Here is a 19,068-nt window from a genome sequence, read left to right on the forward strand (position 1 = left end):
GTTAGGATACCGAGTGGGTGGGAAGTGTCAATTTTACAGTGTTGTGTGAAAATGGCCAGAACGCGGACAAAAATATTCTCTTGTTGTTTTCGGAAGAGAACTGCCACCTTTCTTTCAATTCAGTTGTTACACCATTCGACCTACATATAATTTTTGTGCACTGCTCCTGGGAAGGCCAGAAAAAAATGAGGGTTATCTTTCGTGACATCTTACCGACAGAATGCCTTTCAAAATGCCGGCGTGACTGACAATAATGAATGGGCCTTTCATCTCGTTGTGAATGAAGCCTTTTTTTCCAGACACCTGAAAAAGGTCATTGATAAAATCTTTTTGCCAACGTGGCAAAAATTGAGTCAGCTCGTACCACATGACATAAATTATCCAATCAAATGCACCCAAGCGTCACCAAGACGTGACGCCCCCTGTCCCTATAAAATGCATATCCCGGGGAAATCTCACACGCACATTGTCGAATTTGCGCTGCGAGGAAGATTTCTCGAGTGTGTTTGAGCATCTTGCAGTTATTGTTTGTTTATTTTTCCCGTAAAATGGCTAAACTTCTCTCCGCATTGTGCATTTCCTTGTGTTTTCTCGCCGTCTGCGCGAAATCCGTCGACGAAGGAAAGAAAAGCCGTCGCGATGGCAAACTTTCTGATCAAGAGCATTATGACGAGAAAGGCGAACATAACTCTGAGTACGATCACGAAGCTTTCCTCGGAAAGCAAAAGAAGTCCTTCGACCAGCTGACTCCTGAAGAATCCAAGGAAAGGCTTGGGTGAGTTGAATTGGCCTTTGTTTGCACTGATCGTTGAAATGCAGTTTTGTTTTGAAGGCAAGCTAGAAGCCTACCCAAGTTATGGCTTCTCTGTTCGTAAAGATCCTCTTTGGATGCCGTGTTTTAGCTACATAATGTTGTTATGCAGCTGCCAATACAGTAAGTGTTATTTTTATGCGTTACAATTGAAAATGAAGACAACTGTTTGATTATGTGAAGGAATTTCCAGAAGGCGGCTTTTCAGTGTTTGAATCGCGCGCGGTAAGCTTTTATAAATATTCAAATTGAACAAATTTCTCACGATTAGAATATCTGATGCTTGTAAAAAATCCGCAAACCGAAGAGTTCGCTTTTACCCTTCTTTGTGAATGTATTTAGATACCAACAAAAACTTTGAAGTCCTTAGTGAAATTTTATCCCTGCTAAATTTCAGCACTGCCACGTGTAAACCAACTGTGTGACCGGCGTTGCGTGACACTTTTTTGACACTGTCGCGTGACGACCACTTATCCAGCAGGCAGGGAATTTATCTAGACAGATAAAGAAGACCTTTTAGTGCAACACTTAAGAACAGATTTGGATGCTAAAATAACAGCCATGTGAACTCTAGTTAAGTTGCCTATTTCTTTAATGATTAGAGTAGCACTACAAGATTCCTTATTTGAATTATAATGAATTATGGGATTTTCTCTCATATTAATTTTATGCACTGGTAACGTTGACACAGATGCCCCTGTCCGATTATTCTTGTGGAGATTGGATGGCTCTGCACAGGCCAATGTGGGGTTGTCTCCACCAGAAAATGTTTAATTCCAGAAATTATATGCTGGGGGTGTCATCCAGAGGGGAGTGGAAATAATCCTAGTCGCTTCATGTTACTGAAGTTTTAGAGATGCAATAGAGAAGCCACGTTGAGATTAACAATGAGTTTACCTTCCTACCTTAAATTATAAAAGAGTACAGATGGCATAGATTGATATGAACTATGACTTCTTTACACAGAAAAATTGTTGATAAAATTGATAAGGACAAAGATGGAAAAATTACAGCAGAGGAACTTGGCGACTGGATTAAATTTACCAAAGAACAATACAATGAAGAGACTGTCAACCAGCGGTGGAAAGACCTGATTGTAAGGGTGCAATCACTCGGAAAAACTGTTGATCCTACTGGGTCAATTACATGGGATGAATACAAGAGAGCCAGCTATGGAAAAAATCCAGGTATAAAAAGTCTTAGTATTAGTATACAGTACTAATGCTTATTCTATAGCATGCTAGACAATTTTTTGCTAGGGGACTGCTGATTATATAATTTGTACAAGAACCTCTTTGTGATAAATTTGTTCTGAATCAACATCCCTAGATAAGGTAATGATTCGGGGCCCCTGTTGATATCAGTGCTGCTGACTCTGCGACCCTAAATTATTGTTAATAAAGGTGTCTGTCCATCCGTCCGTCCATTCGACCATCCATCTCTGATCAGAGTGCACACTGAAGATAAACTGGGAGTAATACATGTATATTCCAAAATTGTCAGTTCAGTGATTCTTGTGAAAATGAGAGTAGTAAGTTAAATCTGTGACAGTTGACATTTTATTTGTATCTGTCATTCAGAGGAGAGCGAGGTGTACAGAAAGCAAGTAGTATTAGAACAACGACGATTTAAAGCTGCAGATCTTGATCAAGATGGCAAACTGACAAGGGAAGAGTACGCCGCCATGTATTATCCCTGGGAATACAAACACATGCAAGATGTCGTTGCACAGGAAAACCTAGAAGATATGGACAAAGACAAGGATGGACTGTTATCACTTCAAGAATACTTAGGTACTTAAGACTTCACCTGTTTAGTTTTTTTAATTTTTTTTTAACTGCTGATCCTGAATGACATTCTAAACATCACAGATTAGCTAAGTAGTTAACGTGTTAAATCTCCCTGATAATCCAGGATAGTGGGGGTGGGGGAGGGAGGGGGGCATGGGTGTCTGAACAATTCCTGTAACTTTAACTCCTGGCTCCTGTCCCTACATTAGTTGTTCCGGCCACTTGAAAAATATTATGTAGTGTTATAAAAAATTTCCCAATTTCTCCCTCTAACTTCTGCCAATGCGATGCAATAAGGGAATCCCCCTTGCCACTCTCTCTTCTCCCACCTCCCCCTCGAGTTCCTGCTACCTTAACTCCAAGGTTCCCACTCCCCTGTACATGTCCCTCCCCCCATCCCTCCCACTGGATACATGCTAAATCTCTTGGTCTCCCAAAAGGTAAATGTCAAATCTCCTGGATATGAAGGAAAATGCTTCAAGTCTGCAGTTCAATGTGGTTTCACGCTTAGGGGAGATGTACATGTAACAATGTTTATTGAGTTTTTTTATGAAGAAATTGGTGGAGATTTTAGACACTTGGGAATTAAGTTGTAAGATTAAAGGTTTCTAGAAATATTGCAGAAATTCTATTATTTTGTATACATGTTATCATAATTTGTCATTTTGTTTTATATCACCGTAGACGAAATTCATCGCAAGAGTGAAAAGGACATGACTGAAGAAGAACTTAAACAGAAGAACATTGACAAGACTTATTTCCATTCACACCGTGACAAAAATAGAGATGGCATGATGGACAAGGTTAATAACATCATTTTAGGGGTTTTCATATTTATTTAAAGATGGCTATGTTATGCTCCACTGTGTAGTTCCATAAATTATTCATACCTCCCCCACAAAAGGGATTTTTCCTTAAGACCCCCCCCCCCCACCCCTCTGGAAATTCCAATCAAGCTTCATACATTTCCTTAAAGGTTTTGGCCTTTAATACCCCTCCCACTCCCAGAAATTCCAACCCCTTAGAACTGTGGGAGGGGGGGGGAGTGTGGACATTTCCTGGAACAACATATTAGATCAGAAATTTGATGTACAAAGTACATGTAATAAACAATTTCAATTGAAAGAAACCTTACACCATTGTAAGGTATACAATGGCACCAAAGGAGTAACAATAAAAACAGTGCCTCGTGGATGTACAGCTAGTTTGACAATGTTATGAGGAAATTTATAATCGATAAGAGGACATATGCATAAAAGCTGGTAGCAATTTGTTAAGCAGACTTAACAATATTTAATTTTCAACCATTTTTTTTTTCAGGATGAAGTGAAGGAGTGGACATTTCCTTCAAACTATGACCCTATCAAAACTGAAGCAAGACACCTGATTCACCATGCTGATGCTGATAAGGTGAGTTATCTAATTACTGTCAGTAATAAAACCTACCGTCACTTGCATCTAAGCATAAACACTTGCCACCAAAACATGATCTAATTGGGTATCACACGTGGCATGATTCATCATCAAACGTTGAAGTTTAGCAGACCGTAACTGCAACTTTTATGCTCAAAATGCTCACCATAAAGACTGAGTACTGGCGAAACTTTACACTAGAAGTGATTCAAGTGAGCCTGCAAATGCATATTGACACATATTGGGATCAACTTGTCGAAAAAATTCTTCATATCCAATCTTTCTGCCATTTCGAAACCGGAATGTGTCGAACTTTCGGTGCGAAAGTTGCCCTTACGGTCTGCCAAACTTCAACGTTTGATGACGAATCATGCCACGTTTGACACCCAATAAGATCATGTTTCAGCGGCGAGTGTTCACCCTTAGATGCAAGCGAAAAAAAAACTCTACACAGTTTTTTGACAAAAAAAAACCTGCTTGTGCACTGTTTTAAAATGCAGCAAACCAATCTGAATTTAATAAATTTTGATGTTAAATAGCAACTGAAATTCATAATAAGTGAAATAGTGACTTGGATAAAGTGAAATTGAAGGAAGAAGATTCTGAAGTCATTTTACTCAAAAAATAAAATTACTGAGTCAAACCCATGACCTTCCTGATAACGGCTGGACGCTCTAACCTCTGATCTATAAAAGGCTCATGGTGAGTACGAGACCTTGTAAACTAGGTTCTTATGTGTGGCACATGTCCTGTCATAGCTGCAAGGCTCAACATGTGGAAATGAACCTCATTCACCAAAGCAATCTACATGTAGATCAATCCTTAATAGCAGAACTTGAACCTCCATTAGTCAATACTGTACATGAGTCTACTTTCTTCCTTGCATCCTTGCTAATGGTTTCAAGCCACACCACCTTTTTTGCTTACAAATTTCAATAACTATTATTGAACTGTTTTTGAATTTGTTTGCCTCTGCATAGACTGTCCACAGCCCTCTATTTTTTCGTGTGTTTTCGCTCGATGAGCGCGCGGTGAGAACGGCAAGAGAACTGGACGCCACCGCAAAACGGAAGAAGCAAGGCTCCCCCCGCGCACTCGCGCTTCGTGCTCGTTTCGTTTGCTTTTTTGCGTTGGAAAATTCGAGAGGCTGTGGACAGTCTAGCCTCTACATAGCCTGCATAGCTGGCGGTATTGGTGGGTTTTAAAGCGTGCACAAGCAAGCGGCAACCATGACAACACAACAACTAGGCAGCGCAACCGTGAGAGGCTTGGGGAAGCTTGAAAACTTCTCCTCCCCAAGCCACTTGCGGCTTTGCCGCTTGCTTGTACGCACTTTAAAACCCAACAATTACCGCTAGCTACGCAGGCCAGGCTCTGCATAAATTTTGTTTCAGTACATAATTCTTTTAACTTTGTATTTTAGGACAAAGTCTTGACGAAGGATGAAATCCTTGACAAATACAGTCTCTTTGTTGGAAGCAAAGCAACAAACTATGGCAAAGATCTGACAAGACATGACGAGTTTTGAAAAAGCTATTGAACTGAAAGATCTTTTCAAATTTTTATATGGAGAGTAGATTTTAACGTTTGTATTACATTTAAGAGGCCACATTATATTGAAAGTTTGTTTTGCTGCAGTATTTTTTAATAATATTATAGGAATCATCTTTTCTCTGCTAAAATTTTTAACATCAACGGATTTGACTTGATTGCATGAAATAGAATTAAAGACTTGCAATGATCTACTTTGTTTGGTCTGTTGTTTAATTGCGTAAGGAAATTAAATTAGATACCCCAATACAGGAAAAAGTGGGTGGATCTGACTTTGAGTTGCACTCTGTGGACGATTTAAAACGTACTAAAATCAGGGAATTTGCAATTTCAATATGCAAGAGTGGTGCTTTGCATTCATGATTTGGGTCGTCACGCAACGCTTCTCGTTGGTCACGCAACGCTTGTCCAAACTCGCAATGCAAGAGAAAGGGCGCTATTGGCCATTTTCAGAGTTGCGCAGGGAACTGGTGCGAGCTTCAAATTTACAGTCAAAATGCTCAGCGCGTGCCGCCTAGAATTCCGGAATAGTTTTGATTAACAGTGAACGGATTTCATTATTCATTTCAAACATTCAAATTTAATTTGAATAGTGTAGATCATCCAACCATGAACACATGAACAAGTGAACCTGTCAAAAATTAACCAATCAAATTGGTTTATTTTTGACTGAGTATTTTGACTGTAAACCAATCGACAAACTGACACCACCACATGATTGGTCATTTGATTAAAGGTCAAATGAACAGAAATTTCAAAATGCCATTTTAACCAACCAAACGCTAAAACTATCCATTTTTGAATAAAATTAAGACAAATTTTTGCTTTCCGAGCCTGAAAGCGTGAGTAATACAGCAAAAAATACGAAGATTTCCGAAGGCTTCACGAAAACGTTTTTGAATGACTGCGCACTGAAATGGAAGGAATAGAATGAGTTTTCGACGTCATAATTGGTGTTTTTGAAGACTACCGCACCGCACACAGAGGTCAAACACAGGGCGCGTGCGCAGTTCAAGTGTACTTGCCGCCAAAATTTTCCATACAAAGTCTTAAATTTTCCGAAAACTTTTGCTTTAAACCCAAAAGTTAACGCCGTCCCTGGAAAGTTAAGGTTTATACGCCGCTTATGGATTGGAAATTTGATAATTCATCTCCACTGAGTGTCCCAGCTTGAACTGTTCTTTCACCGTACTATTTCTTTAACAATTTCTTGCGCAGTTCGAGGCGGCAAAGACCGGATGTGACGTCAATTTTTGCGTTTGACCGCACCGACGGTAACGTTTCACAGCCACAGCGGTCAAACGCAAAAATTGACGTCACATCCGGTCTTTGCCGCCTCGAACTTTCGACTTGAAAGTGTGCAAACTTTTGTAGGAAATTGTTAAAGAAATGGTACGGTGAAAGAACATTTTAAGCTGGGACACTCAGTGGAGATGAATTATCAAATTTCCAATCCATAAGCGGCGTATAAACCTTAACTTTCCAGGGACGGCGTTAACTTTTGGCTTTAAAGCGAAAGTTTTCGGAAAATTTAAGACTTTGTATGGAAAATTTTTGCGGTAATCACACAGGAACTGCGCACGCGAGCTGCGTTTGACCGCTGTGTGCGGTAACGTCAACGACTGCGGAATCGGTCTGCGGTCGTCTTCAAAAACACCAATTATGACGTCACAAGTTTTTATTTCCGAGAATTTTCCGACATTTGTTTTCAAGCACTCTACGATAATGAAGGCCTAAAAGAGCATTTTTCAACTTGCAATATCTCTGCGATACAATGTCCGATTACTTTGAAACTTTGGGATATGTTTATTTGGCCCTTAATAAACACATGGGCAAAAAATAACAAAAATCGAAATTTCTGTTCATTTGACCTTTAAGTAGCATCAGTCCATCAACGCCAAGTAAACCGGGCACTAACAATCCCAGAACGCAAAGTACACCACGCACGACCAAGGAATAGGACGCCTGGGAACAAGACAGGTCATTCGTTGTCCAAGGCGGATTTCCTAAGTTAGTGGGGAGAAGTGTTGCGTGACTAGGCAAATGGTGGCTGCGAAGTTATAAAGGAGACTACTTCAGGATCTACTTACTGGAAGTGTTTAAAACAAACAAAAAACACATGAAAAACAGAACAAGATATTTTATTGACATATTGTCCTCGTTTGCTCAACTTAGCAATTAAAAAAAAATGTCTGTATGCACACCGAACTCAAGATATAGTAACCTCATAAAATTCAGATTTTTGAATTCCAGGATCGATTTCACTCCGTTTTGGAAGACTGGTTGTCATGGAAACGCGAGCTCTCAAAACGGCCCTGAAATCAAGCCAAAGTGTAATCGGAATATACATTCGTTCACTAATAAATATGTTTACAGAGTATACTCTCCGTTTTTTTTTTTCAGTTTCTTTGCATTTTCCTTTTTGCGCCAATGTACAGTAAATCCTCAAGGAACCCAGTTCTATTCCTTATTCGATAGTTAATACTGCTTCATACACTGATTTACATAGTATACTGATCAGATTTGCCTTTTCCGTGCTGTCTATATATTAGTTAAAAAATCTCTTACAACGTGAGACGTGATAATTATTTTTACCAAAGAGGAACAGAGCCACAAAACCAATCGCACCGAGAGAAACCCTTATTTTCTCTTGATCGCACCTAACTAATGCGAGTTTTCTCTCGCTGCGCAATGCGTGCTTTCGTACGCTTGGCATAGGTTGCACGTTTTCCCGCGCTTGGCACGGGTTGCATGTTCTGCCAGGTTCTGATGGTTGGCTGCGCTTTTTTGCGCTTGTACGTTGCGATTGGTCATTATTCCTTTTGTGAAGTTTCCTTCATTCTACCCTGGTTGCTTAAATCCTTATTCCTTATTTCTAAAACCCATTTTTGAAATTTAATTTAAGTCTTAATTCAAATATTTCCTTTGCAACTGGGCCTATAATTTCATTTTTTGCCCGCGATAATTTCCACTTTTCATTCAGTATTTTTTCATCTTGCGATGACAAACGCGACATTTGCTGTGATCAGTAAAATGTTACTCGTTTCTCGTGCTATTCAATTATTCCAAAAAGTAACTGTTCCTGCACAACAATGCTTCTGGTTATATGGATGTAAGTCTTTTGCTTCTGTTTAGTCGGCGTCGTGTTCTTGCTGGCCTTGTTTTTGGAGTTGTTTGGTCTTGTTTGTTGAGGTTCAACTGCGTCCTGCAAACAGAATCAAAATGGCTTTACAACGTAGATCAATATAGCGAACAGTAACTAACAGATTGGTTAAATTGTTTTAAAAAATGTTCACGGAAATGCGCGAGCTACAATCGTTCAGTACGAGTTTGATACAGCGCACTTTCAATTCCCAAGTGCTGACAAATCACGAGAAGTTGCGTGCGCTCCAACTCGTGACGTAAGGCGCGTGCACGCACGTGGAAAGCACGCACGTGGTACGTACGCGACGTGGGTAGTGATAGTAATGAACTCGAAGTGGCCAATCGTAGTGCGCAATTTCTTGAGTATTTTTAATTATAGCTTACAGTTGAGCGATGTCTTTCTCCGTTGGACAGTATCCTTGTTTCCGCCTTCTATTTTGTAGATTCAAGTTGAGGTTCATTACCATTGTAACAAGCTCTTCTTTCTAAAACGGAACCAACAGAGACCTTGTTCAGTGAAAACATTTGAATTTGTTTAATCAATCCGGTATTGTGCAACTTTTAAGGAACACAGAAAGTTATTCACAAATTCCGATTAATGGCTAGCCTGCGTTGCAGCCGAACAGACCCCTACCGGAGTTTAGTCCGTCTGTAACTTAACGCAGGCTAATTAGTAGCTCATTTTGTCAAAACAAAGTAACTCATAATCTGACGGTGGTTTGGTTATCTGATCTGAAGTAGCATGGATTTTACGATTTCATTTCTCGTTTTTTTTGAAAATAATGTTTCACCAAATTTCCGAACACCTAAAATTTCGTCAAAATCTTCTTGGTCACCCCTCTTCTCGGTGTTAACCCTTAATATGCTAAGTCTGGATTATCTCGAGATTTGGAGGAAAGGCCATTCAACCACTTATGACGTCACCAATTTACACGTCAGCAGATTTTTGTTACGTGCAACTTATAGAGTTTGGATAGATCTTTCTACAGGAGTGTCCGTCTTGACTATTGACTGCATTCTGACAGAGCTAATCGAAAAAAAAACGTGATCAGTTTTTGGTGTATAATTGGTGCTTAAACAGGCCAAAATACCCGTACTTGATCATGGTCTCCTTTCCAGGGTTTTCCATTGATTAAGATCAAAACTTTTCAGGCAAGTAGAAGGCGTGCACAGAGTAAAAGAAAGAGAGAATAAGAAAGTAGAGAAAAACGAAAAGGAAAGGAGCAAGGAAAAAAATCGGAACGGTTCAGCAAAAAAAGTAAGTAAAATGTTGTACATTTTTACATGGAAATTGCATCAAAAACCTACTGCAGTGTCAGGAAGTGCATTTCTAGCAAAGTTTAGAGAAATTTAGGACCGTAGAGCCAAGAAAATCGATTAACGGTTAAAAAACCCCTGTTTTTTGGAGAAATTTCAGCATATTAAGGGTTAAGAAATGTGATGAAACTTCGATATTTTGAATTATAGACACGTAATGCGTATAGAGGGTATAGCTACACAGCTCGTCAGTGCACGCAGTGTTCTATAATCTTTTGCCAATAATCTTAGGTTAACACTATTGGTATAATTTCAGAAAACAAATTTTATGAAAATTGTTTAATATCGGATTCCTATGCAAACACTGCATCTCGCCACATATTCACACTCCTTTCTAATTAGCGACAAAAATAGGTGACCTAGATCTATTGAGCTCTTTCAGACGTCCTATCTATGATTATAAAACAGCTACCGCAAGTTCGTTACTAGGGTCTTCCTGAAGTAAAGAAGAGAGACCCTGGGAACGACGTTGCAGTTACCATAATTACCGATTTTTCCATAAGAGAGTCGTAGTCCTTCGTATCTCTGGCGATAACTTGATGACATGTCGGGCATGTTGGAGTCTCCACCTCTGATGTTTCTTCCACCCCTATAAAACGCACGCTCTTGGACGTATCAGATTCGTTTGATGAGCTATCTTGTGACATGGTTTTGGATCTTTTTCTGATTGGTCCATAGGACGGATCATCTTTCTGTTTCGGGTGATCTTTTATTCCGCTTAGAAGCTCGTTGTAGGCACATTTCCATTCTGTCTTTGGTTGCTGGGATAAAATTCCCCTAAACAAAGTGACGTGAAAACATCGTCTTCAGTACATTGGTTCCAAGAAGTTTACTCTTTTCTTTGTCGATTAAATTTGAGCCGCGAGGCGGTGCAAACGAGTCGAAACAGCTTTTTTGCGTCAGTAGAGGAAAGATGAAAGAAACCTCTGCGATCGGGGTACTTCTTCAGTTCGGTAACAACAAACCAAAACTTATCATCCTTCTTAAATACCGTAAAATTCCGGTTATAAGCCTCCCCCCCCTCGATTATAAGCCCCCCGGTTATAGGCCCATCAACCTGGAAACAAAAAAATACATCCGGTTATAAGCCCCCCCCCCCCGGATATAAGCCCCCCTCTAATGGATGACAGTACTGAACAGGGCTAAATGTTTGTTTTTTGTGCGTTTTTAACTTAAAAACGTATTTCGATCAACACTCCCGAGGCTCGAGCTCGTTTCGACACGTTTTTCCTTCCGCTTATAAGCCCCCCCGAATATAAGCCACTCCGCTTACAAGCCCACCCAAAAACCCTTACGAAGTTGTATAAGCCCAGGGCTTATAACCGGAATTTTACGGTATGTTATAAGTTGATTTGAAATGTTTTTTTTTTCTCTGTTTGAGTGGTACACCAGTAACCCATTTGAAACTAAATGCATGCGGGAGCGGGGATGGCGCAGTGGTGAGAGCGCTCGCCTCCCACCAATGTGTAGGGCTTTCCACAAGTTGCTCGAGATTTCCTAAAAAGTTGCCCGTAATTTCTCAAAAAGTTGCTCAAAAGTTGCTCCAAAAATCCAAAAAAGTTGCTTCTGACAATAAAAGTTGCTCGAAAGTTGCTCCAAAAAATCCAAAACGCTGCTTCTAATCACGAGAATTTCTCTAAATATATGCTAATTTCCCTTTGAGATTACGATTTCTAAGCAGTTTTATGCAATTTTACAGCAAAAGAACTATCTAAATAACATATTAAGGGTAAAATTTGTTAAATACAAGGATTTCTCTAACTGAGAAATATCAATGACGTCATGTTTGCTGACGAGAGACTAAAAAACATTACAAAACCGAAAGTTGAAATGTCTTCAGATGTTCCTCGAAAGTCTTCGGCAAACTTCGTTAATCTTCGGAAACGTTCGTATTGCCTTTGAACAACACTCGGATAATCTTCGGAGATCTTCGGTCTGGAAATTGCTCAAAATGCAACAAGTTGCTCGAGAGGAAAAAAGTTGCTCGTGGGGGAAAAAGTTGCTCGAATCATGAAAAGTTGCCAAAAAGTTGCCGAGCAACTTGTGGAAAGCCCTACCAATGTGGCCCGGGTTCCCGGACCCAGCGTCATATGTGGGTTGAGTTTGTTGTTGATTCTCATCCTCGCTCCGAGGGATTTTCTTCGGGTTCTCCGGCTTTCCTCCCTCCGCAAAAATAATCACTGCTAAATTCCAATTCAAACGGGAACAGTGGACGGAGAGCCACCCTGTGGAAGTGCCACTGCAAATTCCCGTTTATTTTTTTTTTTCATTATTATTTATTTTATCTAATTTAAGTTACCTGATTATTTTGGTTAGTTTGTTTAAGGTTTCTGGAACAAGCCATTGCTAAAATGATATAAAGGATATCTACAATAATCTCGCGTTCTCGTGACATCTCTATCAACTTTAAATGTATTGATGTCGAACTCGACTTTAATTTGAGGTATTCTAGTCCATTCCCTGATCTATCTCTACTCCGCCCTATATGGCGGGTGGAGAGAATTCAGGTACTGGACAAGACTCATTCATGTTCTTTAAGATGCTCTTGTCGTTTGATGCAAGTTGATTCCCTGTGTTTTTAAAAAAGACGCGAGACTTGTAAAAAATAAACTGAGTAGAGTCAACTCTCTCGGGACACCGTCGGGACGAGAGAGAGAGGGACGGGACCAATTGCAACACCAGGTGTTTGTCTTATAGAGGTGTCCGTTGAGAGAGAGTTGACTGTATTACAACTGAACTGAGATCGAACTTTCCCTCCTGAAACTAATTCTTCACATACCGTGTTACGGTTTCCGAAGGTGCTTTAGGTTTGCTGCTGACTTCACGATGGAGGTACGCCTCTTTGTTATTCCCTTGAGAATCTGAAGAAAGAAACCAACAAAACTGCCTCGTCAGCATTCCTGTGCAAGAACAACAGCCATCAGTGCCCAGACGCCATCGACATCGCCCGGTCGATACAGTCTGGGGACAGAACTGTCCACATATTCGAACTTTCTAGAATAAACCTTCTATATAATATTTTGGTGTTCGAGAGCAAATCTACTCAGTGTGATATTAGGGTCTCTTTCAAATTCGCACCCCCAGCCGAGCAGTTTCAGTTCCTATTCTTTGCAGAGTCTAAGGCCAGTTTTTCAAGCTAACGATGCCCTTCTTAGAAGACGTTTTTTCCAGAAAGATAACTTATCTTTTAATTCATTAAACTAAGTGATACACCAGGCTGAAAAGTCGACAGCAGAGCCCAAAAAGGTTTTAATTTTTGTGTGTTGCAATTTAGATATAAAATATGTAAGCAGTTATTGGACATTGAGCAAAATATCGTGTTTTGACAGCAGCCAGCAATCAATAATTTAACCTCTGCCGACAGCACAGGTAAATATAATTAATCTTTGAGACCTGACAAATCACTTTTTGGCAACCGACTTTGATAATTGTTTTCTCATTCCACGAGCGAGATTGTTTTGCTCGGCTTTCTAACTGTAGTGGAAAGCGCTGGCTTTGATTTGGCTTTTTAGCTGCACGTGTGTTCACAATGGAAGATTAAACGTCGTGCACTCAGCAATTAAAATGCGTATGGGTAGAATAATACTTGCGGGCTCAAAGTGAATTTAAGTTTTTTAACTGCGATCAGGCGTATTTTTTTGGAAGGGCGAGGAAAATAAAAGAAGTTTCCCTGGAATCTGATGAAGCGAGGGAAAGCATGAATTTAAAGACTCTGCGCAAAGTCGTCCCATTCCGCACAAGGGTAAACGCACGTTTTCTTTTTAATTTATCCACCTTGGGGAGTCAGCGTAGAAGAAAATTATTCTAATGCTCAATAATAAAAGAGCTACTTTAAGTTTTCTAAAATTAATTTGTGGTTCAAAAACACACATTAAAACTGGGCGGTGGAAATGATTATTTACAAAACAACCCAAATTTCAACAAACCGTGAACGTTAAACTAAATCGGTGTCAAAGTACCGCACTGTGCGGCTTTTAGAAACGTTTTAAGTTCATATACCGGACAGGCGATTTAAATATAATATTGCTCGAGACAGCTGGTTTTATCTTGACATGAGTTCTGACACTCAAAGACGGCAAGCCGCCAAGGCATTTATTAAGATATTAAACCATGATCTCTTATTTTGATAAAACAAAACTCCAAGGAAATGAGTTTTTGTCTTCGAAGTCGGCATGTGGGTGACTTGGGTGACAACTTGGTTATTGGTGGTGTGGAAAATTCATTACATTCAAGTGCGCAAACGATTTGGCTCTCGAAATGGCGTAGAATATTTGAAATAATGTGTGTGTGATGGGAGATCCACTTATGAGATGAATGGAATAATGACCACTGGCCTTAAGCGAAAAAGAAAAACGCAATTATAACGTGAATTACCAAGCAAACAAATTTGCCGCACCAAGGAATTGGACAAAACTACGGTGGGTGGTCTTGGGTTCACGAATCATCCCGCGGACGCTAGCTTCGCTGGGCTGGCGTTTTCCGAGAACTTTTGAGAAAACGGACTGCTTTTTCAGTAGTGTAGTGTGGAGAGAAATCCTCTCATGTAAGACTACACAACGAGTAGCTCTGCTCCGACAGGTGATGCGCTTTGATGATGTTTTGCCGACAAGTTCCCTGCGTGCAAAATTACGAAGCCCGCCACTAAGGCAGATGTTGTGCAGTCTAGCATTTTAAATTTTTCAAAAACAACAACTTCACTCCACTTCCAGAATGAAGTGGCTCAATATGGTAGAAAGAAAAACCGACTAGTAAACTGTCAAAGTGCAAATTTAATTTCCTTTCCCAGACAAGAGGGCATAAAAGAAGGCATAAAAGCACAAAAGAATAAAGAAAAAACGAAAACAGCTGAATCAAGGTATTTTTCAATTGTTGATCATGGTGTTCCATGGTGACAGAAAATTAGAGACTATAGTTAGGTTTAGTAAATAATTAATCCATACGAGCTTTCAATTCGTATTGCGTTTTCCATATAGTTGTATCTAACAGCGTTGCATGGATGTAGTGGAAAAAATGTGCATACATATTTATTCTTTATTAATTTTAGTATAAGATATTTCTCGCCTTTTTGTGTCGCCTTTACAGCAAATAAATTGCGCGATTTATATCGCTCTTTGTGTTTGACATCATGGCGAGCACTTTCAGTACATGCCCGCTGCATGAAGAATGTTTAATTTGGAAAGAAAATTTGAATTCGGGATCCGCAGATACGCTTAAGCTTACAAGTCGAGCTTGAAGGATTTTAATGGAAACCCCTCCATGTTCGCTGGCTTTACCCAGAGTGCGTAAAAAAGCGAAAACATAGTCAGATTTTCTTTGATGTGTGTCAAAAAAACTAATAAAAAATTGCATGTACTCAAAAATTTCAGGTTGCAGAAAGTAGGTTATCGTTGTTGTTTTTGCGGCTTAACGCTCGCAGATTATGGCAAATCTATTCTGAGCTTTTAAGCTTTTTCGTGATAGCTATAGTTTGATTACGGTTTGACATAAAGGTGAAAATCAGAGATAAAGATATCGTCATCAAAATAACACAAAATACATGGCCAGACTATTCTACCGAAATCGACAGTCACCGCGTCGATCACGAGGCTTTTAACCAAAACTGATGACATTTCAGTTCTTTTCAATACTTTGTGCAATCGCAAAAGTAAAAACAAACTTACCTGGGTTAAAAACTAAAGCGTGAAATTTGTAGACTTTTCCATTTACTTTATCCAAACGGACAGAACACGAATCTGCCACAGCTGAAATCATTGTTTGCTTCGAAATGTTCGTTGTCTTGTAATATCTTAGCGTTGGCTTCCTTTATTGGGGGTTTTAAAAATATTGAAACTTCGCACCCATGAACGTTTTGGCGTCGCGATGGAATCACTCCGCAAATGACTGTGGATAAAGAGAACTCGTTAGTTTTAGCACAATTCATGTTTCATAATTAATGGATGGATTAAATTACCCGGGCAGTCAGCCGGCTTTATCGTTTCTAATTCACCCTCACTGAACCATATTTCGGCGCTAATGAGCAAACCACATTCGATTTAGCTGATTCGCCCAACGGCCAGTACCAATTTTCGGAAGCGATTGTAGTAACTATAATATAAATAATCTCCTTGGCTAGAGGGCATATGTGTGCTGGACGTGTGTGGTTTTGTTCTCTGGCAATGTAAATAGAGTGTTTTAACTGGCCAACCAAAGGCAGCGTTTGACAACCGCAGACCTAAACATCACTATTAACGTTAAACGCGTTCAAACCTTTTCCTCTTTATTTTTCCCGCTTAAAAAGAAAGTTTTTAAAATCCGACCGAAAAAAAGGAACAAATTCTTTCAACACCGGATTAAGCTCTCGGAATTGAAACAACTATAGCGCGAGGGGCTAAAATAATAATAAAAAAACACATGATCAATACACATATTTTTTATTTGATCATTGGTTCTTTCAGAATAATTAAAGAAAAGATAAACAACAAGTCATTGCCTGAATGTTTCTGACAGTTCGATGTCATCTGTGCTGTACACCTGCCTTTAGAAGCTTTCATTTGCAATTGTTCGTGAGTAAATACACGCATCAGTAAAATGGAAAGTTTAAATGTCACGAAGGGTAAATAGCAGAAACTGCGAATATTAGAAATAAACATGAAACGAAATGGAAGGGACCCAATGTGTCAATCAAACTACATTAATAGGGTATCAAGGCATAAAGTAGTTCTAAAAAACGGTTTTAATTTTAATTTTGAACTCTTCGCCAACTTATGCACTATTACAGACTTAAAATGATTTTACTGAAGCTACGAAAATGCCGTTTATGCAAAATGTTGGTTCTACAATAGTTTATACGGTCTTTGTCAAATTCACGACTTCTAAAATCCAATGTGGTTATGTTAAAACGTGATCGTATCGGACAGGTATAAAAATATTGGTTTTGATGACATTTGAGTATTAAACTGAAGTAAACAGGAACTTTTTGAAACGTTGTAGCTCCAAAAGAGAAACAGAAGTTGAACTGAAACTTTTCTAAAAATTTCTTACCGATCTAGAAAAATAATTTGACAAATAAAATGCCTACATTGAGCTGGGCACATTGCCAGACGTCGCCAAAGGATTATATAGTTAGAAGTCAATAAGTGTGATAAGTCCTGATAAGATAAACATTTCCGAAATCATTTGCATTGCGTAATGTCAGTTCACTGTTCAAATCTATTTAATTGCGCTGCATAAATTCAGTGGATTGTAGATTATGACTTAGTAAAGCAAGATGTTTATAATATACGGCACGTTTTCGTAGTTATTCGTGCGAAATTTCGAAGAATATTTACTAATTGAGCCACATATAACGAGATTGATTACCATGTTATCGCACGATACAATATCAGCACGCTTCGCTGGGCCGGTGGGCTCTAAACCAAATCATCAACAGACAATTTAATGTCTCAGTAGGCATTATTTTGATATTTTCCCTTGGATATAAAACAAAACTGTCAGAACGGATTTTTACTAGACTAGAGCAAAGATCTGACATTGATAGTTTACATAGAAGATCGTTAAAATAGATCAGTGATATACAACTGTATAGCATTGATAAGCTTGGGCACAATATTCACAGAAGTTTTGATTAGGGTGGGGAGAACACATTTCCGGCAAATACAATAATTTCCTTCGCCAGACAAAAACGAACCTCGTCATGTTTGAATATATCGTACAATATAGGCTTACTATAGCGTTCAATAAGCAATCGAAGCGCTATTATTTTTCCACTATAGATGCTCTTGAATAGTACTGGACTACAAGAGTTCTAGAATAACGCAGTGACAAGTTTTTTCAAGATCTTTCAACATACGTACCTTAAATTACTGCCAAAGGCAAAACGGCGCGTGTTCAGTCTTATGCCTGCCTGTGGATGCCTTCAGATTTACTAAGCTTTGTCGATACTTTCCTTGTTTAACTGATCGCGTTCTAGATTTGAATCTAGAATGCGTCAAATTGCATGTGTTTTGTTCAGTGTTTTCGTTTCAACTGCTTTCTACTGAGATCAACAATGCCTATTCCGTGACTTGTCTGGCGTACGTACACGTCATCGACGTTGCTGACAGCTACCAGCGGGGGCTAGCCTGACCACCCTTCTAGGTCTAAAATAATCAAATAGGCCTAAAAAAGACCAACAAATTGTGTTACCAGTTTTGACAGAAAATCACCGGGGTGCACATATAGAGAGGTTAGGATTTATTTTACAGTGAACTGTCCGTTTCGACTTCCGTGTACGTACCACGTCAGTCATAAAAGTTCAACATCCGATTAGAAAATTACGTCATAAAGTTTTCAACGTGGAATTATCGACCCACCCACGTATACAGAGCACGTTTGTGGCACGCGGCCAGCTAACAAGAAGTCTATGCCTACAGTGGTTACATTCTTATAAGTCAGATTATTTCTTGTAGAAAGCTGGAAATTGGAGAATTAACTCTAAGCCAATTTAAAGTGCTGGGAAAAAAACACCCAGGAATTTCCGTGGGGACCACAAAAGTAAATATCTTTGACCTCGGCGTTCCTCGGTGGGATACGCACGAAGCCACGACTTCCGAATACGATCACCGTTGCTCCACCGACTGCCTACGAGGCCAGACGGGAGCGGGTCGTGGGTAACTAAGGTGGTAATTCGTGGCAAGGTAGATATCAAGGGTGCATTCGCGAGTGCTATGTTGTGCCACTCAGAACTGGTGCTGGAAGTTGGAAAGTAGAGAATTAACTCTTAGGTAATTTTAAGTGCTGGAAAATAACTCAGAAATTTCCTTTTGCGTTATCGCTAGCCTGCGTAGCAGACGAACTACCGAGGTTTTGTGACACGTCCGGCGGCCGTTATCGCTAGCTAGAAGGAAATAAAGGACCACTCCCGGTGAGAAAAATAAATTTTTTTGACCTGTGTGGAGGAATACGATCCCTTTTCCTGTTCCCTGGAAAGGCAACATAATTAAAAGACTGTTGACAGCACACTCTTTTCTGGTATTTTCCTTCAATTTGAACACAAAGGATTCGCAAGAGAACTGCACTTTTTCG

General features: G+C 39.5%; 2 protein-coding genes across 3 annotated transcripts; one reads left to right on the top strand and one right to left on the bottom strand.

Moving 5' to 3' along the window:
- The first annotated feature begins 422 nt into the window (after positions 1-422).
- On the top strand, positions 423-5,759 carry LOC144631826 (calumenin-like). Its single transcript, XM_078490395.1, has 6 exons — positions 423-775; positions 1,778-1,998; positions 2,392-2,604; positions 3,286-3,404; positions 3,922-4,011; positions 5,438-5,759. The coding sequence occupies exons 1-6, from the start codon at positions 549-551 to the stop codon at positions 5,540-5,542; spliced, it is 975 nt and encodes a 324-aa protein (XP_078346521.1). The 5' UTR covers positions 423-548; the 3' UTR covers positions 5,543-5,759.
- A 1,930-nt stretch (positions 5,760-7,689) lies between these two features.
- Positions 7,690-18,238, bottom strand: LOC144631856 (uncharacterized). Of its 2 annotated transcripts, none has more exons than XM_078490436.1 (6): positions 17,859-18,238; positions 15,687-15,906; positions 12,806-12,887; positions 10,515-10,803; positions 9,094-9,194; positions 7,690-8,770 (listed from the first exon to the last, which is right to left on the bottom strand). In XM_078490436.1, the coding sequence occupies exons 2-6, from the start codon at positions 15,775-15,777 to the stop codon at positions 8,668-8,670; spliced, it is 666 nt and encodes a 221-aa protein (XP_078346562.1). In that variant the 5' UTR covers positions 15,778-15,906; positions 17,859-18,238; the 3' UTR covers positions 7,690-8,667. The 2 variants fall into 2 exon arrangements, with proteins under 2 accessions (XP_078346562.1, XP_078346563.1); XM_078490437.1 differs by lacking the exon at positions 17,859-18,238 and adding an exon at positions 15,977-16,306.
- Between the last annotated feature and the right edge of the window lie 830 nt (positions 18,239-19,068).

This window comes from Oculina patagonica, chromosome 12 (genome assembly GCF_052425735.1).
Source record: "Oculina patagonica isolate OP01 chromosome 12, crgOcupat, whole genome shotgun sequence".
Taxonomy (NCBI): domain Eukaryota; kingdom Metazoa; phylum Cnidaria; class Anthozoa; order Scleractinia; family Oculinidae; genus Oculina; species Oculina patagonica.